This window comes from Poromitra crassiceps (assembly GCF_964638095.1).
Source record: "Poromitra crassiceps genome assembly, chromosome: 6".
Taxonomy (NCBI): Eukaryota; Metazoa; Chordata; class Actinopteri; order Beryciformes; family Melamphaidae; genus Poromitra; species Poromitra crassiceps.
The window spans coordinates 12,952,865-12,962,152 of NC_139627.1; the positions used below are offsets into that span (position 1 = coordinate 12,952,865).

The 9,288-nt window shown below is 41.3% G+C and overlaps 1 protein-coding gene across 1 annotated transcript in view; it reads right to left on the minus strand.

Moving 5' to 3' along the window:
- Positions 1–7,006: 7,006 nt before the first annotated feature.
- Positions 7,007–9,288, minus strand: part of LOC310777710 (ras-GEF domain-containing family member 1B-B-like) — a gene marked incomplete at its 5' end in the record, with an annotated part of 16,699 nt that continues 14,417 nt past the window's right edge. The window contains 2 exons of the mRNA XM_083638084.1: positions 7,007–7,133; positions 7,385–7,457. Coding sequence (XP_083494210.1) covers positions 7,100–7,133; positions 7,385–7,457 — 107 coding nt within the window. The 3' untranslated portion in view covers positions 7,007–7,099. The remainder of the gene's footprint in view (positions 7,134–7,384; positions 7,458–9,288) is intronic.

Here is a 9,288-nt window from a genome sequence, read left to right on the forward strand (position 1 = left end):
CGCCCACCCTATGTCACCACAGACACCAAGTTCATAAATGCTGCAATACTGAAAATGCAAAGGCTTCCATCAATGGGCCATACGCTCAATCACCATTGTGTTAACTCACTATCAGATACATAGTGACTTAACAGACATTTATTTACATGAAAATCTTCTGTATTATCACTTTAACGATGACAAAACCACACAACATAAAAAGGAGGAACCAGTAAAAAATGAAAGAGAAGAGATGGTTCAAATGATAGAGAGCTCTAGTAGTCCTTGGACTGTGCAGGCGTGTAAGCACAGAGACCTCATACCATGCCCCCCCCATCTCTTTTGTTTCTATGTGCAGAGAGCATTTTCCCCCTTATGTATTTTTTTTACGTTTTAAATTGCTTATTTTCCATTCCTGCCTACTGTGATAGGTGGGGAGGGATGGATCGTGATTAAATAATTAGAATTGGAAGAACAATGCATAAACAAATATCAAACTCCACCTATGTCCATGTAGTCCGAAACTCCTGTCCACAGTTGTCACAGTTTTAGACAGTATAGTTTGACTAGTATTTGACAGTCTTATAGTAGTGGTTCTCAAATGGGGATCCGGAGACCCCCAGGGGTCCTTGTGGGGGTTCCAGGGGGTCCCCAGGCAAAAGAGGAGTAATTTATTTTAGCTATAATTTCATTCATAAGTAACACAGTGACTTTTGGTCATGGGTTTTATCCACTTTCTGTAATAAAACATCTAATGCATCAATCTTATCATATGGGGGACCGTGGGACAAAATCCTATGAAATGGGGGTCCGTGGTCAAATCTTTTGTCAGTTTAGGGGTCCTTAATGTGAAAAAATTTGAGAACCACTGGTTTATAGTATAGTATAGTTGATAGTATTTAGACAGTATTGTTTGACTAGTATTTGGTTACTTCAAAACAACACATTTTTCTCCTTTAACACTAGAACTCCCAGAATTCTATACTAGAACTCCCAAGGCAGTAATTCTGCCATACATTATTTGCATATAATTTCAATAATCAATATAAAATCTAAGAATAAATGGATCTGTAATGTTAGGATAGGTAATACATATCAGGAAACACAAATGTAAATTCTAATGAATGTGCAAATGTATTAGTTCATCACAACCACAGAACCAGCTATAACTAGAAAACTGCACACGGTGGAGTGCAGATCTCCGCCAGGACCGCGTTTTCCCCCAAGCTGACCCATAGACCATGTGAGTGACGAGACATCGCCTGAATACAATGTGTTAGTGAGTGTTGTCATACTGAGATGCTATTGTAAATCATATATTGATTATATGATTATATATGTATTATATATTATATGTTATATATATTATGATTATATATAACAACACTGCACTCCATCCGGTTCCAAGTCAATTGGATGAACGGTTCTCAAGATAAACCACTTTTTGTGTTGCCAGTAGGTGGCGTTATGCCGAATTGCATGGAATTCAGTTTCCTGCACTCCGTTGCGTCCCCCTAAGTGCACTCCCCGAGTTTGAAGTTGATGGGACGAACGGTTCTCAAGATAAACCACTTTTTGTGTTGCCAGTAGGTGGCGCTGTGCCGAATTGCACGAAATTTGGCACTGCAGTGTCGAGTTCCCATCAGCGCACTCCCCAAATTTGAAGTCGATCAGATGAACGGTTGTTGAGATAAGTTGTTGAGATGTAAAAAAAAATGTTGTTGCCAGTAGGTGGCGCTATGACGAATTGCACAAAAACAGGTCACTGCACTCCGTCACGTACTCCTTAGCATACTCCCAAAGTTTGAAGTCGATCTGACCAACGGTTCTCGAGATACGCGAAGGCAAAGCTAGAGGAAAGGAGGAACACACAGACAGACGCACAGATGCACAAACCCTAACCCAACAAAAAAATATCTTGCAATTTGACAGCGCCACCTACTGGCAACACAAAAAGTGGTTTATCTTGAGAACCGTTCATCCGATTGACTTCAACCTTGGGGAGTGTGCTGCTGGGAACTCGACGTAGTGCAGTGCTGAATTTCTTGCAATTTGACAGCGCCACCTACTGGCAACACAAAAAGCAGTTTATCTTGAGAAACATTCGTCCGATTGACTTCAAACTTGGGGAGTTTGCTGCTCGGACCCGGATGGAGTGCGGTGCCGCATTTCATGCAATTTGGACTTAAACAGTCATAGTGCCACATAGCCTACTGGCAACACAAAAAGCGGTTTACTGTATCTCGAGAACCATTCATCCGATCGACTTCAAACTTGGCGGGTGCGTTGCTGGGTGTATCACAGTGCCCTGCATTTTATAACGGTTGACAGATTTCTTACGCATCGTTATATTTTATTTGAAAAGGTGGGCTGGCCCTCTCTGATGGCTCGAAGGGAGCAACACCGTCTTTGATTTATTTATAAAGCCCTGATTGGGAAGCTTCCTTCATACCTGTCCTCGCTCTTCAGTCTGAGTGACACTTGCTATCGAACACGGTCTCAATCACACATAAGACTGTTTGTACCACGTGTGAGGACTGAGCTAGGAAGGACTGCTTTTTCCTCTTATGCCCCTGACAAATGGAACATGCTCCAGAACACTTTAAAACTGGACTCTCCTTAGAATGTTTAGAGTAGGCTACTCCTTGAGGGTACCCTGCACAATGAATGCTCTTGTTTTGACTGACGTATTTTTACCTCCTATTTTTGTTTGTTTTACCTGTTGTCTATAAACATGCAACTGCTGTAAATGTTCTTATTGTAACAGGGCTCCCTTGAAAATGAGAACGTGCTCTCAAGGGCCTATCCCTGGATAAATAAAGGTTCCCAGCGAAGCATTTTTAGGTTGAAAAGACGTTTAAAAAACGTTTAGGGTCAAGGTTGAAAAAACGCGCAAGAAAGGTTCAAGAGTGAAAGTTTTTTCACCGACTATTTGCAGACGTTAAACGTTCACATTTAGACCCTATTTCACCATGATCTTAAATTAAAAATGCAGCATTGCACACGGGATTCGAACCACTTTCTCCCACATTCAAGCCTCTGCGCTCTATGGACTGACTTACTTACTATAGTGAGCCGGGCACATATATACTCTATCTCGCACACAACTTGTAGACTGATTGTACGATACCACAGACTGAACGATCGGAAGGACAGGTTATTTTATGTGATGTGTACGAGACTATTATATTATGTAACAGACTAAAATGATGTGTGTGTGTGCGTCTAGTCTCTAGGCTGTATGGCTTCAGAGGTTAACTTCATTTAACACCAGCAAATCAGGGGGTACACAGAGCCTCGTATAGCGTGCCCAGAGCACCTCGTTCCGCACTTGGTGCAGACCGGTGCAGACTTGCTTTGGTCTAGTCAGTCACAGCTAGTAGCTACTAGCTAGTGACTACTTGCGCATGCAGGAACTCAATTCATTATTTTATAGTATTGCGCTAGTCCTGGAAGCTTTTTGCTGGCACCACATAGCCAATATAGTCCCATATTTATGATATTTCATGTGACATAAAATGCGTTGAAATGTAGTTTTCATGTAGACCAGATTTCAACACTGTTACACAATAAATTGGACAAATGCCAATTCACACACTATCAATATTGTCTATATTCCAAGCTACAACAAATGTTTTAACAATATGATTAACAAAATTGTGTTTTTTTACACGTTGACGTTGTAACCGCATTTTAGCCGGTTGAAAAGAGGGTGAAATTAGGTCTTAGACGTTCAAACCCAATATCACCCAGATTTAAACTAAAAACCAACGTTGAAAAAACGTTTTGTGCTCGCTGGGTTAAATACAAATAAATAAAAATCCTCCATGTTAAAACTAAGTGGAATTGCTGTAGGCCTAGTTCATTTTTAATTCCCAACTTCAAGCAACACATAATGAATAAAAGCCAATATTCATTTATTTGTTTATTTGAAAGAAAAAATATATTTCTCTTTTCACAAAGACCTTCAGTACAAGTACCCTGACAGGTGACACAGAAAAGGATACACAAAAAGTGTTGAAAAAAAGCATACACGACAAAAGTAAAAAATGAAAATGAAAACATACAAATGAACTTTAACATAAAAAAAAGTAGCTTTTAGTTGTATTTCAAGGTGATCGTGTCACATTCAACTCATCACAGAAGAGTTGAGGAAGTTTGAGGTCCATGTTTGTATTGAAGCTGAAACAGCACATACGGTATATCTCCGTTAGTGTCTCACACAGACTCAAAATACTCACTCACAACACATTAGCTTACGTTTTACCCACACAGAGCAAGCCAACCAGCAACAAGCTCATGGTGAAACCTCAGGGAGAAAAACAAACATGATTAACATTTTTACCTTCTGATACAAAATACAAAATACAACTTAATACTGTATAGAATGAATGCTATTTCACAATACAAAAAACCCCACTGATGGACATGAAGTGCATTTGGTTTACCTCACACGATTAGCATTAGCATGACAATGTAGATCTGGTTTGCTGTCATTTGTGCAATTTTGCGCCAACAATACGCAAGCGAAGTGCACACATCACAAAATATGAGACAAAAGTTGGAGACACTCATCACAGCTGGAGCTTTCTTCAACACTCATTCATTTAATAACCTCTTGTCTCAAATTTACCCTCGATTATGTTTTCTCTTTCAAAAAAATGGGGGGAAAGGCAGTAAATGAGATTTTACCAATGCTGTTAATGAAAATATGTGATGCAGGCCACCAGTGATGACAGTGTCTCCAAAATGTGTTTAGAATGTGGGCCTAGGTCCATGTTTTGACTTATGATGTGCGACAGTGATATGGAGTTATCAAGCACTGCATGAGACGACGATGCAGCAAAACTAATTCTAATAGCAGCGGGTAGCTCGGTAGTTATAATACAAGTCAATGTTAACCAGCCCAGTGGAGCTCTGTATCTCTCTGTGGTTTTGACTGATCTCACACACGAGATATGTGTAGTAGGCCTATGTGTAGTAGGCCTATGCAGAGAGCGAGCACAGTGAGAAGCTATCCATGGTTTAAGGCTCCATAATTATTTCATTCAGAGACTAAACCCAGACTAGATCATTCCAGAATATGTCCCATTGTAGACAAAAAATAGCATAGAGGACTACACACTAATGGTCACACATTTCCTATGAGCCACGTCTAGCGCCAGGAGGTCCAGATGCTCGACTTTATGGTTAGATACGGTAGCTAGTGTGCTAATCATTTCCAGATGCATTCACAACAAGATAGCTAGTTGGCTAAATGCTAAAGATGAGCTAGTTAACAAGCGGACTTTAAACACTAAATCAATCAGATCAGTGATTAAATGATCAGCTCCCAGCCAAAAACAGCACAGAAATTAAGTCATTTCAATTCTGCTGTATGTTCAGAAGCACAAGTTGTTCACAGCGACTGTGAAGACTTCCAATATGGCCGCCAGACAGTGCGTTACATGATATCACCTGAAATCCCAATACTGAGAAGACAGCAGGTTGCTATACCGCAGCGGTTCTCAAAGTGTGGGGGGAAGCGCGAGACAACTTCAGGGGAGGCGCAACGTGAGGGGGGGAAATCAGAGGGAAGAAAATGCACAGCCAACTTGGCCACGCTGCGCAATGGCTGCGGAGCCTCCACTGTGCGAATCAGCCGAGGGCGGAGCTCCCGCAGTCTCGCTGCTGCCTGTTGAGGCGAGTGAGGTGAGCTCAGGCTGTCAGAGGAGAGACCTACAGTTCCAGGGAGAAGGAAATTGTCATTTATTTAAATGCGTGTTTCACAAATCCGATCGCGGCAGTTCTTTGTATGTACACCAAACACATGCGCATGTTTTTGTATGTGTTGGGGAGCTATTTCCAATCAATTTTAGGACATTTATGGGGCTGGGGAACTGTGTGTCTGTGCTGGCCAGCCTGGCTGCAGATATATGCAGAGAACGCAACATTTACACTCAATCCCGCTAGTTAAAATAAAGAGGTGTTACAAAATGATTAAAAGTCCTTCAGAGTGGATCAACATGTTTAAAATGTTTAAAAGAAGATATTTGAAAAAAGAAGGATAAAGACGTTTTAAAATCGTAAAGAATATAGGATAAAGATTTTTACAACATTTTTGGAACTCGTTTTTATGCCCAAGTGGAGCATACGACAATAATAGTAATCATGGAATCATGGGGGGGGGAGGCGCAGCTGTCTATATGTTCTTTGAGGGGAGGCTCACTCTCCCACACTTTGAAAACCCCTGCTATACTGCGAACCCACTATCCAGTGTGAGTCAATGGTTATTGGCTCATAGAGCGTTGCCAAATCCAGTCCTTCAGCCAATCAGAGTCGGGCTCCAGTCCAATCCAAATCCACTCAGAAGAACGGCGAAGACGTATTTTCTGCCGAGAAACTCCACTGGTGCAGACTCTTGTTCTAATTGTTGTTATTGACTCTATTTCTGCAATAACTGCACTTATAGGGCTGTGTTGCTTCGGAAGCCGCCATTACCGTTTTGCCTGATTGGTCGGTCATGTTGTCAACAATGAGGCAGGACCCTGATTGGCCTGTGGACTTTGTAATTTCTGGAAATGGCTGTGGGCAGGCTGGAGGCCAGACTAATCGGAAGAAGGAAACAGAATGTGAGGTCACCTGATCGGGGTGGTTTACCAGGCTAACTGTAGCCTACGCCTCAGAAAAAACAGACAGGAATAACAATAATCCATAAACATTTGACTACATTACCAGAGTTATTTCATATCCTGTTAGTGTAAGTGCTTCAGACAGAGCCAGCATTCACACAGAGCAGAGAGCATACAGATCTGTGGTCCCGGCTCCTCTTGGGAGTATACATAATTAGGATCTAAAGGTCAAAACTGATTTCAGTCAAGCCAGACATGGAGACTTATGGCTTCAGTAGGGTTCATTTGGCACTGGGTGACTTTCATCAGGGGCTTTCGTTTGATTTGTAAACCGTTGACACCCCTCGAGATCTCTAAGGCCATTTCACATTCTTCTGTCAGGCTGTGGAAATATGAGCCCAGCTGTCCTGTAGTTCAGTGTTTGTCCAAGTCGGAGTCACGGGAATGTTAACATGTTATGGAGAAGTTGGTAGCTTTAAAATCACTGCTGTGTTGGAGGATCCTGTCTCTTACGAGCGATTCTCTCGATGCAGAAGGGAGGATCTGGAAAATAGAATGTAGAAAACTAGCATCGATATACCGGGTGGTTTGATTGTGTGTGTGTGTGTGTGTGTGTGTGTGTGTGTGTGTCTGTGTGTCTGTGTGTCTGTGTGTTTGTCTGTATGTATGTGTGTGTGTGTGTGTGTGTGTGTGTCTGTGTGTCTGTGTGTCTGTGTGTTTGTCTGTATGTGTGTGTGTGTGTGTGTGTGTGTGTGTGTGTGTGAGAGTGTGAGTGTGTGTGTGTACGCGCCCACCTGAGAGACCTGCGACTGTCTTTCTCCATGTTGTTCTCAGGTCCTTCACTTTCATATGAGGCCAGATGAAGCTCTGCAAGAGACAAAAGAAATAACAACCTTATTTATATACAGTAGCAGTTAATTAACTATTGGCTCATTTCCACCACATTTTACAGCCCTGCACAGCTCGTCACCACTCGGCTCTACTCGTTTCGACCCGAAGGATGTTTTGCTTCCACCCATTCCACCACTGCTCGATCTGCCCCCGCCCACAACTGGTCGTCATAGCGACCGCATATCTGTCCTCCGCCTATAGCCGATGTAGGCTATAACATATAACGTTACAATTAAATCCATACACAGAACTTTTAAACTGTTTATGAAATACTGGTGCCTCTAAATGACCTACAGTGTACATGGGCAAATGTGACAATTGGCCAGGAGAATGGATATCACTTTGTTGTTAGTCAAACTCACATGCATGCGCTGCGGGAGGGACGGGGGTTGCACTACAGGGAGGAGTGAAGCCTCTACCCCGGCGGCCTCTCACCAGGCAAGACCACGGCTTCACCCCCGCCTGCGGCCTAGCGCAGCCGACGCTGCACACAACTACAAGGGCTTCCTGAGGAGCGGATTTTTTCTCTCTCAAAACAATTGAAAACCACCGTCATGTTAAAGCTGAGTAAGGAGATCGATTTTATTTCACCAAAGCCGAAGGCAGCAACACAAAAGACTGATGGAAATAACAGAAGAGAAGATAAGCCCCACTAAACTGACAGTCAGTAGATAGAGTAAACACGATTCTGCCTGACCAATCAGTCGTCTACAGTGTCTTCACGTCACCGTATGAACCCGGGTTCACAGCGCTGGAACCTCAACAGAGCAGGGACCAAAAGCAGCACGACTCAACCCCGACTCAACCCGGGCTGTCCACGTTTTTGATTGGTGGAATGAGACAAAAAAGCGAGACGAGCTGGGCGGGGCCGCGTTGATACCAGTGGTGGAAATGGGCCAATTGTACTTATTTATATACAGTAGCAGTTAAAGCACACAAAGTACTTATTTATATACAGTAGCAGTTAAAGCACACAAAGTACTTATTTATATACAGTAGCAGTTAAAGCACACAAAGTACTTAATTATATACAGTAGCAGTTAAAGCACACAAAGTACTTATTTATATACAGTAGCAGTTAAAGCACACAAAGTACTTATTTATATACAGTAGCAGTTAAAGCACACAAAGTACTTATTTATATACAGTAGCAGTTAAAGCACACAAATTACTTATTTATATACAGTAGCAGTTAAAGCACACAAAGTACTTAATTATATACAGTAGCAGTTAAAGCACACAAAGTACTTATTTATATACAGTAGCAGTTAAAGCACACAAAGTACTTATTTATATACAGTAGCAGTTAAAGCACACAAAGTACTTATTTATATACAGTAGCAGTTAAAGCACACAAAGTACTTATTTATATACAGTAGCAGTTAAAGCACACAAAGTACTTATTTATATACAGTAGCAGTTAAAGCACACAAAGTACGTATTTATATACAGTAGCAGTTAAAGCACACAAAGTACGTATTTATATACAGTAGCAGTTAAAGCACACAAAGTACTTATTTATATACAGTAGCAGTTAAAGCACACAAAGTACTTAATTATATACAGTAGCAGTTAAAGCACACAAAGTACGTATTTATATACAGTAGCAGTTAAAGCACACAAAGTACTTATTTATATACCCTGTATATAAATAAGTACTTTGTGTGCTTTTGTGCTTTAACTTATTTATATACCCTGTATATAAATAAGTACTTTGTGTGCTTTAACTGCTACTGTATATTATACAGTAGCAGTTAAAGCACACAAAGTCATTTTCCAAAAACCAAATGACATACAAAAAAATGCT